General features: G+C 43.7%; 1 protein-coding gene across 4 annotated transcripts in view; it reads left to right on the forward strand.

The window, feature by feature from the left end:
- The window catches only part of LOC135115970 (protein white-like), a 43,321-nt gene that overhangs the window by 25,558 nt on the left and 263 nt on the right, over nucleotides 1-17,500 (forward strand). The window contains exons 1-12 of one of the 4 annotated variants that reach the window (XM_064033145.1): nucleotides 1-626; nucleotides 1,896-2,055; nucleotides 2,423-2,661; nucleotides 3,826-3,897; nucleotides 4,178-4,276; nucleotides 6,519-6,757; nucleotides 8,479-8,662; nucleotides 9,664-9,816; nucleotides 10,892-11,023; nucleotides 11,605-11,833; nucleotides 12,373-12,478; nucleotides 16,528-17,500. The exon at nucleotides 1-626 is cut by the window's left edge and continues 65 nt beyond it; the exon at nucleotides 16,528-17,500 is cut by the window's right edge and continues 263 nt beyond it. In XM_064033145.1, the coding sequence (XP_063889215.1) occupies nucleotides 573-626; nucleotides 1,896-2,055; nucleotides 2,423-2,661; nucleotides 3,826-3,897; nucleotides 4,178-4,276; nucleotides 6,519-6,757; nucleotides 8,479-8,662; nucleotides 9,664-9,816; nucleotides 10,892-11,023; nucleotides 11,605-11,833; nucleotides 12,373-12,478; nucleotides 16,528-16,798 (1,938 nt within the window). In that variant the 5' untranslated portion in view covers nucleotides 1-572 and the 3' untranslated portion in view covers nucleotides 16,799-17,500. Of the gene's footprint in view, nucleotides 627-1,895; nucleotides 2,056-2,422; nucleotides 2,662-3,825; nucleotides 3,898-4,177; nucleotides 4,277-6,518; nucleotides 6,758-8,478; nucleotides 8,663-9,660; nucleotides 9,817-10,891; nucleotides 11,024-11,604; nucleotides 11,834-12,372; nucleotides 12,479-16,527 lie in introns of all 4 variants that reach the window. The other 3 variants (XM_064033144.1, XM_064033143.1, XM_064033142.1) reach the window with 3 other exon arrangements.

Below are 17,500 nucleotides of genomic sequence, written 5' to 3' on the forward strand. Positions count from 1 at the left end.
CACCCTCCACCAGCACCACCATCACCATCACCATACCTTCACACCACCACCTGACCCCTGCCACCTGATGCCCCGCAGCACGCCCACAACTCACCTGGAACCATAGAAACTTACTTGAAGATAACCTTTGGATCACCTGACCTTACTTGTTCTCTGTTTCACTTCATCTATACTCTCGTTGGATTGAATATTTGTTTTGGTGATTTTTACTTGAACGTACGAGGTGATTTTGTGGTTTAGAGCTTGTAATGGGTAGTTTTCAGTGCATCAGTGGTTGTTAAGTGGAGTAGAAGAGTGCCAAGTGTTGAGAAGAGAGAGTAAGAAGAGAGGAGTGCCTTGTGAATCACCAGTTAGTGCCAAAGAAAACTGGGGAAGAGACAAGAAAGAAAGTCAGAGAAACCAGATTGTCCAAAAAAATTTATAACCAACGCAGAAATCATTGCCAAAAAACTTCAACAGCCGGAAAATAACGAAAGAGTAACATTATTTAGAAATCTGAAGGAAAAGAAGGAAGAAAAGTAAAGAATAATAGAAATTTGAACGCAAGTGAACGAGAAGAATAAATCGTAAAGATGAAGATGAAACTTAAAACTTCCGCCAAATCCAAAGGGGACTCAACCCCCGAGGTGAGAGAGAGAGAGAGAGAGAGAGAGAGAGAGAGAGAGAGAGAGAGAGAGAGAGAGAGAGAGAGAGAGAGAGAGAGAGAGAGAGAGAGAGAGAGAGAGAGAGAGAGAGAGAGAGAGAGAGGTAGTAAGTGGACTGGAAAATACCCTTTTGGCTAATTGTCGACAGGTAAATTATCATTGCGTGTCTAAGTATTCACGTTTAATAAGTACTGTGTGTGTGGTGTGTGTGTGTGTGTGTGTGTGTGTGTGTGTGTGTGTGTGTGTGTGTGTGTGTGTGTGTAATAATTTCCCTACAATAGCCTGACAATTAATCGATTCTTTATACACCAGAGGGCTTCAGACTGAGAGGAAAACACGCTACATACTGATATAGTGAGAATGAAACTCGCATTCAGAACAGCTTTGGTCTCCCACCTCGACTATTTTCAAAGACCACAGAGATGATTAGCCACGTTCTCAAGACTGTTTCTCTTGTTAGTAATGTAGAAAACTTGTTAATCCGTCACTAGAACCGTAAAAACACCATTAAAAAACCAGGCTAACATCCACTAGTACCTTTTTGAATGTAGTGGAGGTGTGGCACAGAAGTCTATCAAAAGTCCCGAGTGTGGCGTGTTGCGTGACTGTCGACCCCTCACCGTACCTAACAAATTTTCACCTTCCACTACTTGATCACAAGTCCAAGTGGTTGTACAGTGAGATACGTGTTTAAGTACGAATATTAGTACTTGGAACTGGCCATGAAACCCCTGATATGTGTAGAGAGAGAGAGAGAGAGAGAGAGAGAGAGAGAGAGAGAGAGAGAGAGAGATGAGAGAGAGAGAGAGGGAGAGAGAGAGAGAGAGAGAGGAGGAAGGAGAGAGAGAGAGAGGATGAGAGAGAGAGAGAGAGAGCCCCAATCATGCACGTACTCATTAAGGGAAGGACGTAATGGGAGAAATGAGAGAAGAATATGATTGTAAATACTCACACACACACACACACACACACACACACACACACACACACACACACACACACACACACCCAACCATACACATACTAACCAACACAACAGGCAAAACCAACCAAAAAACTTCGCATTTCTAATACACACTGACTAAAACTAACCTAACCTAACTGAAATATTACAAACACACACACACACAACACACACAACACACATACTAACCCCAAAAAAAAACGAGACAAAACTAACAAAAAAAAAAACACTCAAACTTCTGATGTAGCACTCTGACCCACACCTTCCACCTTCCTCGCCTCCTTCAGAGTGGCAGCGAGAACTCCGTGGTGGTGGAGAGCGAGGAGGAGCAGCTGGTGTACTCTTGGCATAAAGTCAACGTGTTTACCACCCTGAAATCAGTGCAGGGCTCCGGCTGGTTCAAGAGGAAGACCAAGGAGTCGAGAGAGAAGCACATTTTGAAGGACGGTAAGTCGCTGAAGGAAGAGAGAGAGAGAAATAATTTGTTCAGATGAGGAGACAGGTGAAATTAGAGGGAATAGGTGAGGTACGTCGATGTAAAGGAGGATTAAACAGGTAAGATAGGGGAGAATAGGTGTTTGTTATAGATGAGGAGACAGGTGAAACTAGAGGGAAGAGGTGAGGTAAGTAGATGAAGTAGATGTAAAGGAAGATGAAACAGATAAGGAAGACGAGAATAGGTGTTCGTTACGGATGAGGAGGCAGGTGAAGTAAGGGAAAACAGGTGAGACATCTTTATACCGCACCAAGGCGCTGTCCCATAGAGGCACCTGAACAGCAAGACATAATGAAGAATTCTCTGTCTATATTTCAGTGACGGGGGTGTGTCGTCCCGGGGAGCTGCTGGCCATCATGGGGGCGTCAGGGGCAGGCAAGACGACCCTCCTCAACGTTCTCACGCACCGTAACAACGACAAACTGCGCATCACCGGCGACCTCTTCGTGAACGGCCGCCGCGTGGACCCTGACACCCTGACCAGCCGCTCCGCCTACGTGCAGCAGGACGACCTCTTCATCGGCCTCATCACCGTCAGGGAGCAGCTCATTTTCCAGGTGGGCAGCGCCAAGTTAAGACGAGTGAAAAAAACAAACAAACAAACAAACAAACTGTAGTAAAAATCCGACACTGGTGATTATGTAAACAATAACACAAGCCAAAACATTTCATTATTGTAAAGTGTAAAGAATAAATACATCAGGGAGATCTGAGAGGGCAAGCCAAACACGACAGGGAGCACCATTGCATCTACACCTCACATTAATTTGAAGGACTCGGACACCGATATGAAGGAAGGCGACGAGGCGCTTGATGCCAGTGGGAGCAAGCAAGGCATTAACAAACTCTGCTTGACGTGTGACGCAATGACTGGCTTATCCTTATCCTCATGAAATCCCTGAACTTCTGTTTCCTCATCTCTCTTTTACGTGACGTTATTTAATTTTAAGCATCACAAAGACGAGCAGCCAGTCACCAGCCGCCATTGTGTGCTGACTGATGAAGGAAAACAATCAGATGTAGCGCGGATCCTATTCTGTGACCTCCTTTACCTCCTTGTACGGCCAATCCTTCTTCCTACATGTTAGAAAGATGAAAACCTCGTGATGTAAGGCGGGAGTGCGCGGGAGGGCAAGAGAAAATGGGCGTGAAGGAGGATGGGAGAGTGAGAAGGGCGGGTGGACAGGTGGATGGGTGGAGTAAGAACGCACGTGAATTTTAAGAAGCAGCAGTGCAGGGACGATCAGGCAGACACCAGTCATCATTGTGTGCTGAGTGGTGAGGGAAAATGATCACACACAGCACGGAGACAAGTCAGGCATGAGTGTGTGTCATTTTCCCTCTCGTCCTTCATGAGCACCAATAGCAGTAATAGTGAAGGGTTAGGATGGGATGTTAACAGCACTGAATTTTCCTCTTTAATCAGTTTACAACAATGGTCTTCCCTTTATTGACATTGCAAGCACTATAAAAAAAAGAGTGTTTACATTGTACAGAAGTATAAAAAAAAAAAAGAGACTCCAGCACATTAACAAGCGTTCAAAAATCGATAGATGGATATAGGAAAAATATTTATCCAGTAACGAAAGGGTTAAAGATTCATTGTACTATAACCTCTGACCTCTGATCCCTGACCCCTGACCACTGATCCCATGACCCCTGGCCCTTACCCCTGACCGTAATCCTGACCCCTATCTGATTTCTGACCCTTTATCTTTCAGGCCATGGTGCGAATGGACCGTCACCTGACCTACTACCAACGCATGAGCCGAGTGGACGAGGTCATCAGCGAGGTCAGCAGCAGTAGTAGTGGTAGTGGTAGTAGTGATAGTGGTAGTAATAGTAGTAGACGATATAGACAAGAAAATCTACAGAATAACGTTTTTCCTTCCTCTCCTGACTGTTTTAGCGCCATTTAGTCAACCAAACCCCCAGTCAGTCAACCAACACTCCAGTCAGTCAAACCAACTCCCCAATCAGTCAACCAACATTCCAATCTATCAACCAACACTCCTCCAGTCAGTCAACCAACCCCGCAATCAGTCAATCAGTCAGTGTCCTTGCCTCCTCCAGCTGGGCCTGACGAAGTGCGCGGACACCAAAATCGGAGTACCCGGCAGGATTAAGGGAATATCTGGCGGTGAGATGAAGAGACTGGCCTTTGCTTGTGAGGTGAGACTGTGTGTTTAAATATAGTGTCCTTGTTTAAGTGCATTTGTTGATCTGTGTACTTGCTTTTGTGTGTGTGTGTGTGTGTGTGTGTGTGTGTGTGTGTGTGTGTGTGTGTGTGTGTGTGTGTGTGTGTGTGTGTGTGTGTGTGTTCTGTCCATCTGTTTTTGTCTATCTGTCTGTCTATCTGTCTGTCTATTCCTCTTTTTATCTGTCTATCCAATTATCTATCTGTCTATCTATCTATGTGTCTCTATTTTTCTGTTTACCTATCTATCTATCAACCTCAGAGGCAGTTTTTCAGTTGATCTACTTAGCTACACTACGCAATTATATGAAGTATCCTCTGTAGCGTTAATGAAATATAGTTACCATCAGTGTTAGTTGACTTGTTAATTAAGTAGCGTAAGGAAAGTCAAAAAAGAGTAATCAGTTAGAATTCCTCTGAGTCAGACCGCAGAGTTTACTACATTGTACCAAAAAATGTCAATTGTAAACTCCGTAGACTTTTCTCAACACGATACGTAATGGAATCCTTTTACATAACCACACAGGAACGCGGGAGAGTAAGAGACTGCAAAAAGGCCAGTTATCTTATCCCAGACAGCTCTTAAACACGAGGCTTACCATCTATCATCGCCGTTCATAAATTCATCCAGTCTCTTAAACCTGACTTATGGATAGGAATGGATGGGAGTGACAGGTTGATATGGGTAGGTTTTGTGTGAGTGTTTTATAATAGGGACTGCCACGTGTAGGTCTTCTGGCTTCCTGTAGCTTCTCTTATTTTCTTGTATCCTTCTCTTCATTTTCCACCTTCTTGTGAAGTTTGTTTCTCTCTCACACACAACGCAGTCTGTGCACCGCTTTCTGTCTGCTATTAAGTATGATTCTGTAAAGGTCGCATTATACGGAAAAGAAAGAGAGAAAGACAGAAAGAAAGAGAGAGAGAAAGAGAGAGAGAGAGAGAGAGAGAGAGAGAGAGAGAGAGAGAGAGAGAGAGAGAGAGAGAGAGAGAGAGAGAGAGAGAGAGAGAGAAAACTAAAAGTATCATTAACTTGCTTTACATTTGACTTTATGACAATCTCCCAAAATCACTTAGATAACATTGATTTTTAAAGTAACAAAAGCGACGATTCGGTAAGTCACGTGTTCCTTCTTTAAAATACATTGATTTTTAAAGTAACAAAGGTAATGATTAGGTAAAAGTCACGTGTCCTTCCCTCACCCCTCCACCTGTTGGCGAGCTGCCCACTCCTGATCCCCCCCACACGCCCTTGCCCATCCCCGCTCCTCCTAGCCTCTCCCTGCCCCTGGACGCCCTCACATGCACGCCACCATCTGTCCAGCAGGCAACTACAAGACAGGGTTTGGTACAACTTGTTCACGTTACAGAGTTGTATATTTATCTCTTTGCGTGCTGCGTGCGTGGGTGGGGGAGGGGGAAGGGACAAGGAGTACCAGAGAGGCGTCTACTGTGTGTTTGTGTGTGTGTGTGTGTGTGTGTGTGTGTGTGTTTTATGCAAGAAGTGCACTGGGCGAGGACAACAACAAAAAAACAAAAAAGAGTGACAAAAAAGCCGATGAGGTAGCCATCGTGTGTGTGTGTGTGTGTGTGTGTGTGTGTGTGTGTGTGTGTGTGTGTGTGTGTGTGTGTGTGTGTAAGACTCTACTTGTTTCTGGTTTCCTCCTTGTTATGATGTAAGTAGTTGTAAAAGATTAGTATCAAAACATCTCAGGAATTCAATTAGCCCGTTTTTTATTTATTTATTTTTTTTATGTATATATATTTTGTAAGCTTTCTCTGTTAACATTGTAGGAACGACATTTGTACGAGTTAATTTCTCTTCTTATTCTTTTTTCCCAGCTTTCTTTACTTTGAAAAATTACCTTCCCCGACTTTCTCTTCCCTTGTATATCCACCGTGTCTTTCCCTCCCAACACAACACACTCTAAAAAAAAGAATAAATAAATAAATAAATAAATAAATAGATAAATAACCTCTCCTTTACTCTCACTTCCGCTTTATATTTCTTTATTTTTCGCTACAACACACCTGTCAAAAACATACCCTTTTATTTACTCTCTCTTCCCTTGCATAGCTCTTTCCCTCCTAACACAACATACCAGCTTAAAAATAACCTCTCCTGTACTCTCTCCTTCTCTTCCCTTTTGTATCAACCTCCCAACACTACACCTGGTTTCTTCTCTTCCCTCCCACTCCATCACCACGTAACTCTTCCAGGTACTGACTAACCCTCCCTTGATGTTATGTGACGAGCCAACCTCCGGCCTGGACTCCTTCATGGCTCAGAACGTGGTGGCCGTGATGAAGAACATGGCAGAGAGAGGCAAGACAATTATATCCACCATTCACCAGCCTAGCTCAGAGGTGTACGCCATGTTTGACCGTGTCCTCCTTATGGCAGAGGGCAGAGTGGCTTTCCTTGGGGAGGTGGATGCTGCCTATGAGTTTTTCAGCAGGTATTTGAGTGTTTGATGCTTTGTTTAGTTGGTTACCTGCTTGTTTATTTGTGGAATGCAGAGATCCGGGTATTGTTGGTGTGTGCTCATGTTTGTGTCGATCCAGTTTTCTTGTAGTGTTTTTCCGTTGTGTTACGTAAGAGCGGCACTGGTCTATGGCAACAAAGTAACGAGAAACAGGCCCACTGAGGTGCAAGTCCGTGAAGGAAGGTCAAAGTGATCATGGAGACTCATAGGATAAGTGTCTTGAACGTGTGTGTGTGTGTGTGTGTGTGTGTGTGTGTGTGTGTGTGTGTGTGTGTGTCTCTTCATCATGCTTAATAGTAGTATCTCATTTTTTTGTGGTGGTGGTGAGAGGGAGGGACGAAGGCAACTGTCAGTCATTCTCATCGTTGTGTGTCGTGGTCAAATTTTTTAATACCTGATCATATTTTACTTGTTCCCGGTTGCTGGTTTAACCTGAAAGTGCGTCTGAATGTCAGTCTACCTGTGCTGTCACCATCCAGTCCATTCTTCACCTGCCCATAGATGCATGTTAAGTGTTTACACAGCACCTTGAATATTCCATCCACGGATAGGACATAACACAAAAAAGTAAGGGAAGCTGCAAGAAGCCGTCTGGTCTACGTACACATGGCAGCCTCTTCCACGTGGCAGTGTGACAGGTAGACGTGTAATGAACGTAGCTTACACTATATATAAATACCCATTGCTATTGTACTCACTTAAGACTAGTTACGATGCTGGACACTGATTAAAAGGTCTTGTGACACACAGACACATTCCTCAGTGTTGTATGAAGCAGAATCCCGTCAACACTCTTCACACTGCAGCGTAGCATTGTCTGTCTCTGAGGCGTTGCGTAAAAAACAGAGTTGTAAATATCCACAGGAACAGACGTGTGTTGGGAGTCCACGCCCTCGCCCTCACCTGTTCCTGAGTCACGCCCACCACACGAACACGTTTGTTGCGTTAATTAATTTTGTGTCTTTCATTCCAAAAAAAGGTAATAAACTAAACTCCAGGTGGTGTCTTAGGACCACATATGTAGCAGTTCTGCGCCGCACCTCCATTACTTTCAAAAGGCTCTACGTAGTTGAAGTTACACGGAATTTTAAGGGTGTTTTTGCTGTTACGGTGACAGAATAACAAAATTTTTGCATTATTTACAGGAGAAACACTCGTGGGAATCCTACAAATCATCTCTGTGGCCTTTGTAAACAGTCGTGGTGGGAGAGCAAAGCGTTTTGTAATATAGGCACAGTCCCTCCATGGCTGCGTTAGGTTAGGCAAGGAGGAGCGGCTGCCTCGCCCACCCGCCGCTATCAGGATGGGAGTTCCGGGTCTTGGTCACGCGCCTAACTGTGCAAGCAATAACAGCCTGTCCCACACGTCTTTGCTAAGTCCCTGTTTCGTATTGCCGCTAAGAAAACAATTGTATATAGAGACAAAAATGTGCTGGATTGCATTTACTTTTCGTTTTGTTTTTTTTGACGAGTAGTAGGTAATGATTAGAACACCAGAGGCCGATGACCCGTGAAATTGCGTGACAAGCAGCGCCAGTAACTTCCGGTCCTGGTGCGTACGCAGGGACTCACGCACACACGCCTGCATGCATCCACACGTACATGCAGAGAGAAGCACCCACGCTCTACACACACACACACACACACACACACGCACAGCTACACCACCTAATCACCTTCCCATGCCTCTCCCAGGATCAACATGCCTTGCCCTCCGAACTACAATCCCGCAGACTTCTTCATCTCCACCCTCGCCGTGCAGCCTGGGAAGGAGGACGGCTGCAGGAAGGCCATCAACATGATCTGCGACGAGTTTACCAAGTCAGAGGAAGGAGTCAACATTGAAAAGGCCGTTAAGGAAAACTCCACTGAGGGCGAGGTAGGATTGTGATGTCTTGTGTGTCTGTTTGTGCGCCTCTGTTTAAGTGTCACAAAAAGAGCAATTTCAAGGCTTCATCTCAATTATCATCTCCTTAAGCTTGTTTAGGAGCTTTTGACCATGCATTGTAATCCTAAACTTGTTGCAACTATTACTGACGTACCAGCCACTCCCTCTCTCTCTCCTGCTGGTGGCGCGGCTGGAGGATACGCCACGTTTCATCCTTTGGTGTATATCGTTCGTGCCTCGGTCGGGCGCCACGAAGAGGGAGAAGTAGTGTTATCAGTGACTCATTTCCATTTTTTCTTCATCGCCTCTCGTCCTTTCATTCTCTCTCTCTCTCTCTCTCTCTCTCTCTCTCTCTCTCTCTCTCTCTCTCTCTCTCTCTCTCTCTCTCTCTCTCTCTCTCTTCTATTTTCTTCTTTATAATATTCCTCTCTATCTCCATTGTTTGTTTTCTTATCCCTTTCACTGTTCTCTTCTTTCCTCTACTCCACTCATAAGTTCTCTATCATCTGGTTTTCTTTGATTTCTTTCTCTCTCCTCTCGTGTCTCTGCGTAATATTCCTCTCTCTCTTCGCTATCTTTCCTTCATCTGCTCCTCAGTCTCTCTTTTTTTTTCTTCTCTCTTCCCTGTTCTTCCTCCCTCCAGTCCCTCGTCCTTCCATTAACAGCAGATCCTATAAACGTTACATTCCTCAACTATCTTTACATTCCATCTTCCATATTTTTTCATTCTCCTCTCCTCTGTACGTCTTTCCCTTCCCTTCTTCACCCATTTCACAAGTACGTACCTATAAATTTCCATCTCCATTTACTTATATCATCATTTATACCCACTTTACTCATGACCTTTTAAGTTAATCCTAAATCACTCACTGTTTTTCATCACTACGTCACTTTACACCACCTCTCCTTAAGTTTGTTCTCACTCTTCTTAATAACTTATGATATCACCCTCTTGTTACTCTCACGCCGCTCTTTCTTCTTCTCTAAAGCAGGCAGAGGGTTACGACAGCCTAGTGGACGTGGAGGTTAAAAAGTCACCTTACAAAGCCTCGTGGTGGTGTCAGTTTCGCACCGTCCTGTGGCGCTCCTGGCTCGAGGTGATCCGCGAACCCATGCTTATCAAGGTTCGCTTCTTCCAGGTGATGGTAAGTGGGCCAGTGGCTATCTCCCGTTTTCTTTCCTGGTGTTAAGGGTAGGTAGGGTGGTGTTGTTTATTTGTTTTCTCTCTGTGTTTGTTTATGTTTTTTTTTTTTTTTTATTGTAGGTTATAAAAATAATAATCAGTAATTTTTTTTTGAGTTTTGTTTTTCTTTTCTTGTTTTGTGATGTTTATTGTCTTTTTTTCCTTGTTGTTTGCTGTTTTGTCTTTTTTCTTTCTTTCCTTCCTTCTTACTTATCATGTTATATTAGATAAAGCCAGTAGCAGTAGAAGTACTAGTAGTAGTAGTAGTAGTAGTAGTAGTATTTTCCTCCTTCGAATGGCGCAGTTTCAACTCCAATGGGTCAGTTAATGAGTAAATGCCACCTGTCCCTAGGCGATGGTTCCTGCACCTGGCGCGGAAGAGGCGAGCCAGCTACGCCTCGCCACTTTACGTAAATCGACCGAGCCTACAGTGAAAAACTAATTGAAAACGCTGAATCTTTATTTATTTATTTACTTATTATCATTGTGGTTTACTTGGGTTTCAATGCTGACCGCCTATTCTGTGTACCAATTACCAAGGGGTGAAGTACTGATGTGTCTGCCCTCGCGTAAATCAAAACTGAAAGCTTAACGAGTTGGAGTCTTGCCAGATAGGTTTGTGTAGGAGGAATGTGTGTTATAAGGAGCTTGTTTTGTACCCAGGTGTTTTGTAGGTGGGAATATTCTTCAGATGGAAGACAGAAGAGGGAAAATAGAAGATAGAAATGCCAGCTTCAGTGGGCCACTTGTGTTTTAGGGTCCTCATGCGCACGGGTTCGAATCCTGGCCACGGTGCGAGGGTAGGAAGGGCATCCACTCACGGTAACGGTTCCCAGATGCCGAATTCAAAGTCCTTCAACAGGCGCCATCCTAGTTCTGATAAACTAAGGAAACCGGACGTAGAACAGAACAGAATAAACAAAAGAATGAATTATACGAGGAGCGGAGGAGGTGAAGAGGAGATGAAATGTAACTCAGGGTCAGCTCACCATCAGTTCACTATCAGTTCACTACCATCTGTGCTTCCTTCCCCCCAGGCCATCGCTCTGCTCATCGGCATCATCTACTTCAGACAACAGCTCACTCAGGAGGGCGTCACCAATATCAACGGTGCGCTTTTCCTTCTCCTCACTAACATGACCTTCCAGAACGTCTTCGGTGTGATCAATGTAAGTCAAGAAGGGCCGGATGTCTCAGTTTGTGCATTGTATAGGGAATGGTTGGTGTAGATTGATAGGTTAAGGGGATGTTCACTTTTTTTTATGCTAAAGAGAGGTTCGTCACAAAACTGCACGGGAAAAGATGTTTTAATTTGCCGCTAATGAAATGTTCTCTGTCAGGCTTTAAGTTAGTCACTCACTCCCTCATTCATCTATTCAGTCACTCAGTCTTTCACCTTCTCACTCACACTCTCTCTCTTCCAAGTCCTGAAGTTACTCATTTAGCCAGTCAATCACTCACACACTCACTCACTGAAGCATGTACCAGTCCTTAGCTCACATACTCACCCACTCAGCAAGTCAGTTCACGAAGTCAGCCCATTTGAATCAGCTCCATAAACAAACCAAGTCTAACGAGTGAATCAGTCACAAACCCATCGTCTTCTTACCTCCTTAGCCATCAGGGAACTTTAAAAGATTAGACAAATGTATGGATAGTGATAGGTGAAAATAGGTAGATGCATTCCATACAGCGACTGCCACGTGTAGTCTTGATGGCTTCTTGCAGCTTCCCCTATGTTTTTTTCCAGACCTTTTGCGCACAGTTGCCGCTCTTTCTTCGCGAGCATTTCAACGGCATGTACCGCACGGATGTATACTTCCTGTCCAAGATGGTGTCCGAGCTGCCCTTCCACATCTTCTACCCCTTTGCCTTCGTCGCCATCGCCTACTACATGGTTGGGTTTACTAATGATGTGGTGGACTTCTTTATCTGCGCAACTGTTGTCATTCTTGTGGCCAACTGCGCTGTCTCCTTCGGTGCGTTCCCTTGGGTGATTTTTTTTGCTGTTTTTTTTTTTCTTATTTGTTATTTTTTTTTCTCTCCTTCTGTCTCATCTCCTGTATCGGTCTCGTGTCTTCCTGGTTTTTCTTCCTCTTCTTCTCCTCCTCCTCCTCCTCCTCCTCCATTAATGAGTTATTATTTTGCTATTTCTACTTCTGTTCCTAGTTTCAACTCCTTTCCTTCCTCCAGCTGTTACTACTACTACTACTACTGCTGCTACTACTACTACTACTACTACTACTACTACTACTTCTACTACTACTACTACTACCATAACTCCTCCTCCTCCTCCTCCTCCTCCTCCTCATCTACTTCAACGCTTCTCTGGGTCAAGAGTCTAACCACGCGGCACCATTATCCACTAAAAACCTCCTTTGTGAATCATCTTGAGCTCATTATATTTGAATTTATGTGGACTATAGTGAGATAAAAAGAAAAGAAAAGAAAACTAAACTATCTCCTCCTCCTCCTCCTCCTCCTCCTTCTCCTCCTCCTCCTCCTCTTCCTCCTCCAGGGTACATGATCTCGTGTATGTCCAAGAACCTCAGCATCGCTCTGGCCATCGCCTCTCCTCTTATCATCCCCCTCATGCTCTTCGGCGGGTTCTTCCTCAACAGCGGGTGAGTCTGCGCAGCGAGGATGGAGCGATGGGAACGTAGCCAGAGAGGGAGAGTGTAGAGGTCTTCTATAGGGAGTGTGGGGAGACGTGTAGAGGGAGAGGGAGGGAGTGTATAGATGATTTAAAGGGAGTTTAGAGAGAGGAATACAGGAAATATACAGGGAGAGGGAGGGAGAAAAAGGGTAAAGCTTTCATATAGGGAGTGTGGGGAGAAGTACAGAGGGAGAGGAAGGGAGGGAGGGAGTATAGATTTAAAGGGAATGTAGGGAAGGGAGGAGTATAGAGGCATTGTAAAGGGATATAGAGAAAGAGGGAAGGATTAGGAAGTACAGAGGGAAGGAAAAGGGGAATATAAGTATAAAGAGAAGTAAAGAAATGTAAGAAGGGAGTAAAGAGGAATTATAGACAAAGAAAAGAAGAATAAAACACACAGAGAGGGAATAAGAGGGCGTATAGGAGAAGAAACAGACGAAGAATAAAGGAAAGGAAAAAAGGAGAGCGAAGGAGGAAATTCAATGCGCCACATTTTCATGACTTCCAACCTTTGCATTTTTTAATTGTCTGCGCCTCACAACTGTAAAACAACACTGACCATATCAATGTTTTTATCTGTTCATCTTCTACGTACTCTTGCTTTTTCACATACTACGCTTTGAGATTTGAGACGTTTTGAGATACACTGGGAAGACAAGCCAAGGACGAGAAAGTGGACTAGGAAAAGAAAAATGATAGAAATCCGTTTATAATCTCGCGCCCAAGAAGAAGAATGAAAAAAAAGAAGCACTATAGATATTAAGCTTCATTGCATCACTGGTTAAATTAAAGCAAAGTGACGGAAACGATCTCTATTAGCAAGGTGGAGTGGCAAAAGTGCTTATAATTACGATCTTTATTGATGTCTTTATGAGGTTTTAACGTCTGCAAGTCTCATAATCTTTACTGTATTTGGGAGGCAACAAGTTCATAGTGTAACACAGGTAGGCGATTCTCTTACCTGTCCGTGGTTCCCTCACCTACATGTACGTGCACCTGTCACCTGGAGTCACCTGGATGGGTACGAAGAGGGTCCGAGAGAGCTATAAAATTCCTCTCTTCTATTTTCCTCTCCTCTCTTCGCTCCCCGTCCACTTTTCTTCCACTGTTAACCACCACCCGAGAAACTCTCCTGGTCTTTTTTGCTCCTTACCGCGTAATGTCTATACTTACGACTCATAAAGATGACTATTTAATGGAGCAGAACAAGAGGGGGCACTTTGTATAGGTAGTGTGTATGGTTAGTGTGGCTATGTAAGTGTGACTGGTGTGATGCCTGTAGGGTGAAGCTTCGGCGTGATGAATAGCTAGGGTGAATAGAGGCGGTAGGCAGAATGAGAGGGAAGATATATGTGTGTAACGTGAGGTGTGTGTGTGAGTGTGTGTGTGTGTGTGTGTAGGTGTAAGTTAGTTCATGCCTGCCTGTTCGTTCAGTCTGTTCCTCTACGTCAGTGTGATTGGTGATTGCGTTTAGTAAAGATCATGCAGGGACGATGATTGGTTCTTAACTGTTCGACACTCACTTAGTTGTTGTTATTGTGTAAGAGCTGCACAGGTGGCCCTTACGCAACATGGAGAGAGAAAAAGAGTAGGGGGAGTGCAGAAACAGACACAGACTAACAGATCGAGAGAGAGAGAGAGAAAAAAAAAGGAATGAAAAAAAAAAGAGGGTGATAATTATGTAAATAACCTTAGCCCACTAATTTCGAACCAGACTAGTATTTATTTCTGAGTCAAGTTAAGATGTTTTTGCTTTTTTTTTTTTTAGTGTGATACACAGAATGAAAAGATGAGGTGTGGGATGAATGAACTGAATGAATGTCAACCTCACCTGCCCCTCAGATGAAAAATGTTAATGTTACGATGATATTACAAAAGAAAAGGCAACTGAGGCATTTCCATACAAACTAGTAAGCTGTAAACACTAAAACACTTCCCATTGTATAAGAAAAAACACTGAAGCCTTCCTAGTAAGCTGTGAATAGTAAAAAAATACGCCAGCGTAAAAGGAAATCCAGACTCATCATTTCAACACAAACTAGTGAAGCCGTAAAGAATAAAACACGTCCTGTTATATAAGGAAAACAAACTTAAGCCTTTCCAGTAAGCTGTGAACAGTAAAACACATGCCACTGTATAAGGAAAGGTAGAGAGAGACCTTTCAATACAGACTAATAATCTGTGAACACTTAAACACTCCCCATTCTCTCCCATTGCAACACAAGACACCTGATACGCCTCACCCAATTAAGGACTCCCACAGCGCCGCTCTTATCTCAGAAACACGAGCTAGTTTTGTCAGGAGCGCGATTAGCAGCGGCGCCTCGATCTCTCCCGCTTGAGCTGCGTTGAGAGATATCTTACATACTCCTTCATTACACCTGTCTTTACCTGTACATCCTTCCAGGCTTCCGTATCCTCTCTGGCTCGTGTTTCTAATCCTTTGCTCTCTCGTTAGGCAATCTTCAAAGGCTACACAAGTTAGACAAGTTCTCATTGGGGTTTGTGTTCATTGAATCGTTGTTAAACTATCATAAGAAGGATTGAGAGACACTTTATCGGCACATGTGTTATCTTAAGTTGTTGTTTTGGATAGCTTGCTCTCTTTCAGGACCGCTTTCGAAGGCCACAGAGGTGAAAGTTAAGTTTTTTTGCGTGTTTTTCTTATATTTGAAGCAGAATTCTTGGTAAATTATCACAAACAGTATTAAAACACTTTTTTCCGGCACTCTTGTTGTTAGGTAGTCTGTTCTCTTGTCAGGACCGTTTTCTGAAATTACCGATTAAATGTTTCAAGTGTTTCAAATGCTTCAAATGTTTCAAAGACTACAAAAATGCTTCGTCAAAGTCTCATTGATATTCTCTCTCATGTATGATGCGGAATTCTTGTTAAACTATGACAAGAATAGTGAAAACACCCTTGGGAAGTCCAGTAACCTCCACCAGACCGTGTTGAAAGTAAGTGAGACAAGACTGCCGTGAAGAATCAAAATGTCTTTCTTTAAATTGCAAAATTATCAGTTCAGGGGAGAATATATTCATGTTTTTATTGGCATTCAGGTTCGTGTCAGTTGTCTTGGGTTTGATATCGAGCTGTTGTTTGGAATTAATGGACGCTGCAATGATAACGATGCTTTTTCTCGGGTACGCGGCTACATTTTCTTTCATTATTATTTTTATTGACTTAGAGAGAGAGAGAGAGAGAGAGAGAGAGAGAGAGAGAGAGAGAGAGAGAGAGAGAGCCTGTAGGAAATGAGACGTAGAAATCAAGTATTTTACCAGTGTTGGGATGCGGTTAAAATTGACTTAACGCTGAAAACCTAAGTAAATATCTTCCTCTTCCTCCTCCTCCTCCTCCTCCTCCTCCTCCTCTTCCTCGCTTGTATAACTCAGTCTGAAGGCTCCCCAGAAAATGTGGATCCTCAGGGAAGGTCGAGAGAGTGACAGTGACGAAGGGGGGATGAGTGAGAGAAGGTTCGCATGTTTTTTTTTTTTTTTTTATAATTTGCTTCCCCTGTCACGTCTCATTAGGGGCACTTAAGGGGGATTTAAAGAGAGGGAGATCTAATTTAGGGTGACTGAAACTGATAAGGGTGAAGATAATACTGTGTTTGGAAGGTTTAGGTGGAGTTGTGTGGATTTATGAGATGTGTTGGGGCATTTTAGTGGAGAGGTTTGGTAAGGTTTGTTTATTTGTGATTGCTCGTGTTTGTGGTGGATAAGTGGAGAGAGAGAGAGAGAGAGAGAGAGAGAGAGAGAGAGAGAGAGAGAGAGAGAGAGAGAGAGAGAGAGAGAGAGAGAGAGAGAGCCTAATACATCCACCCACTCACACGCACACACCCACACACCCACCCACCCACATACGTACCCACCTACCTACACATACTCAAAGTCCACAGCGAACCACAAACAGCAGACACACCCACCAAAACATCCCAAATGACCCAAATTCAACCCAGACCAAAACATCCCTTTTTACCACACACCCTCAAACACATAGCCCTCTGCCACCCACAGCTCGACGCCCGTGTACCTGACGTGGCTGAAGTACCTATCGTGGTTCAGCTACGGCAATGAGGCTCTGCTCCTGAACCAGTGGGCTGACGTGAAGAGCATCGCGTGCAGGGCTAACGAGACTTGCTACCCTGATGGCCACGCTGTTCTCTCCTTCCTTCACTACGAGAGCGGCACAATAGCGGCCAACATAGCAAGCTTAGTGGCCCTCCTAGTGGGTTACCGCGCCTTGGCCTTCTGCGCGCTACTCGGGAAGACCTATAGAAAGCAGTAATGGTAGTGGGGTACTAGTAGTGGTGGTAGTGGTGGTGGAAAGACCGAGGTGCTGTCTGAGAAGTGATGTTTGTTCCTCTCCTGGTGTCTATGTTAAGTGTCTCTCTCTCTCTCTCCTTGAGTTTTTAAAAGTGTTTCTCATCTACTTTTCTCAGTCTGTCTTCGCGAGATTGTTCTGTTCTCTGGTTTTTTAAGAGTGTTTCTCGTCTGTTGACCTACTTCTCTCAGTCTGTCTTATTCTGTTGACTGGTGTAATGCATAAATTGTTGATTCCTCTCTTCCGTATCATTTACTCCGTTTTCAGAAGTGATCATTGTTTCTCTAGATGACTATGAGATATTTTGACCTTGGGTTATATATTTTTTACCTCTCTTCTGTCTCAACATGTCTTCTACTCACCGTTAATTGATTTATTGCGTATATGATTGATCGTTTTCTATTTATGTATCGTTTTGCTCAATTTTCAAGCATTTTCTTACTCTGTAACCTTTTTTTTTATATTTACATGGAGTTTATCATGTCTTTTCACACAGGTATTCCGGTAGTACGTATGTTGCCATGTCTAGAAACTAGTTAGATCATTTCAGTTTAGTCTTATTCGTAAGTTGGTTTTAGTCATTGTTATTTTCTATCTTCAAAGTTTCACCGGCATTTCCACGGAGGCTTTTTGTCAGTGTCGTGCTTACGTCTTCAGATTCTCGAA

The sequence above is a fragment of the Scylla paramamosain genome, chromosome 30 (assembly GCF_035594125.1).
Source record: "Scylla paramamosain isolate STU-SP2022 chromosome 30, ASM3559412v1, whole genome shotgun sequence".
Lineage (NCBI taxonomy): Eukaryota > Metazoa > Arthropoda > Malacostraca > Decapoda > Portunidae > Scylla > Scylla paramamosain.